Consider the following 2,058-nt stretch of genomic DNA (forward strand, 5'->3'; position numbering starts at 1 on the left):
TTGTTTGTCTCTATTGGATTATCTGATGACAGGCCGATTGTCCTGTTATCGGAAGTGTTCAATGGAGACCCCAAGTTAATAATAAATAATTTTTTAAATTAAAAATAGCAGACTTTCTAGAAAAACTGTCAACAAAGTAATTAACATTTTTACATGATCTTTGATAAACTAGGATGTGTTAAGGAATTCTTTGTTAAACATTATATGTTACAAATAAGCAACCTTCATGGGCCTGTCAAGATCCATTCGGATGCAGATTATCACTTATGGACTTATTTACAATTTGAATTTTCATACTTGTCGCGTGAATGGCCAGCTTAACTTTCAATCGGCTTCTCCCTTTAAATGTGATTCTCTCCCGATGTGGCCATAGCCTAAGAAAACGGATAGATTAATTACATCCGGTTAAAATTAAAATATGAAAATTGTACTAGACCTCATTCGAAAAGATATTTTTCGTTTCGTTAAAATCACCAAACGTCACTTTGACACAATTTTTCGTTAAAAAATTGTCAACAAAGCCATACGGCGCTCGATGAATAATTTCAGTAATTTCACGTAAAACTTTTGAATTTCATAAAACAAGTGTGTATTGTTATAAAATAAAATAAAATTTGTAAGACAGTCATTGTACAAGGGATATTTTTTATAAAATGGAAGTCGAATTCAGTCGAGAAGAATTTTTCCTCCCGGAAATAAAGTACGAATGTAAGTACCAACACAAATGTCAGCTTTAAAACCTAAACAACTTCTACGCATATTCTTTCAATGAGTATAACAATAACTGCTTATCGTAATCTTAATTTCAGACCTTGACCACACAGCTGATGTTCAGTAAGATGTTCTATCCTTAGTGCATATCTACTGATTCCATTCACAATTCCATTTCTTCTCACAGGTTACACGCATGGGGTGATTCACTGAAAGAAGCATTTGAGCAATGCGGTATGGCAATGTTTGGCTATATGACAGAGTTGGAATATGTTTCTGTGGAAAATTGCTACCAAATCGAAGCTCAAGGTGATGATGTTGAAGGGCTACTCTTCCACTTTCTAGATGAACTTTTATTCCTATTCTCCTGCGAACCTAACCTCATCTGTAGACGACTTGAAATTACGAAGTTCGATTTGGAAACCTTTTCAATTGAATGTAAATGTTATGGAGAACCATTTGTAATTGGAAAACACCCTCAGGGAACCGAAGTGAAGGCGATAACGTATTCTGCGATGCAGGTACATCAAGATGATAAAAATAAGAAATACGAAGTTTTTGTTATTATCGATATTTAAGTTTCTAAAATGTAAATATTTTATCTACAAACATTATTTGTAATAGGTGTACTTTTTTAAATAAAAAATTGTTTTGAATAATGAAATGAGTGTGAAACTATAAAACGTTCACAACCGATATGTATTTTGAAACTATTAAGAATTACAGTTGCGACAAAATAAATAACACATATATACTAAGATCTGTTTAATGAAAGTTTTTCACACTTTCTTAACTTTAAACAACTGTTTATTATTGAGGAAGTAAAGTGGGTGGGTGGCGTTAGGTTTTTTTCGTTACGGAATTTCTGAATTCGGTCCCCGCGCTCAAGGCCCGCGATAGAATATGCAATAGCTTAAAAAATAAAGTGTATTGAATTCATACACAAAAAATAACACCAAAATCACTAATAAAGTTCATATTTTTCTAGGACCAAATAAATGGATAACCCTTATTTTTAATCATCATCAGACGCCGGCATCGTTCAACAGGTACTGAGTATCAGCTCGTTGAACTTCCTGCCAAAGTTTCTCCGAATTTGAAATGTCAGATCTATTTCTCGCTTATTCCACGTCACTCCATAAGTTCTCAATAGGATTGAGATCTGGGAACTGGGCTGGCCATTCCATAACACTGATTTTTTGGGCAGATAGCCATTGCTTTACAGACTTAGCCGTATGTTTAGGATCGTTATCCTGTTGAAATGTCCACTTCAAGGGCATTTCCTCCTCGGCATACGGTAGCATTGTATTCCTTAGGATTTCCTTTTATTTAATCTGGTCAATTATA

At 34.0% G+C, this 2,058-nt stretch overlaps 1 protein-coding gene across 1 annotated transcript; it reads left to right on the forward strand.

Annotated features, from left to right (window-relative positions):
- Positions 1 to 497: 497 nt before the first annotated feature.
- LOC129942748 (protein archease-like) lies at positions 498 to 1,373 on the forward strand. The gene is made up of 3 exons (XM_056051840.1): positions 498 to 708; positions 810 to 834; positions 899 to 1,373. The coding sequence occupies exons 1-3, from the start codon at positions 654 to 656 to the stop codon at positions 1,287 to 1,289; spliced, it is 471 nt and encodes a 156-aa protein (XP_055907815.1). The 5' UTR covers positions 498 to 653; the 3' UTR covers positions 1,290 to 1,373.
- Positions 1,374 to 2,058: the final 685 nt, after the last annotated feature.

The sequence above is a fragment of the Eupeodes corollae genome, chromosome 1, assembly GCF_945859685.1.
Source record: "Eupeodes corollae chromosome 1, idEupCoro1.1, whole genome shotgun sequence".
NCBI lineage: Eukaryota > Metazoa > Arthropoda > Insecta > Diptera > Syrphidae > Eupeodes > Eupeodes corollae.

Coding starts and splice junctions, on each gene's coding strand:
- LOC129942748 (XM_056051840.1), top strand. CDS start 654: ATGGAAGTCGAATTCAGTCGAGAAGAATTTTTCCTCCCGGAAATAAAG. Junction 709..809: donor CCCGGAAATAAAGTACGAAT/GTAAGTACCAAC, acceptor TCTTAATTTCAG/ACCTTGACCACACAGCTGAT. Junction 835..898: donor GACCACACAGCTGATGTTCA/GTAAGATGTTCT, acceptor TTCTTCTCACAG/GTTACACGCATGGGGTGATT.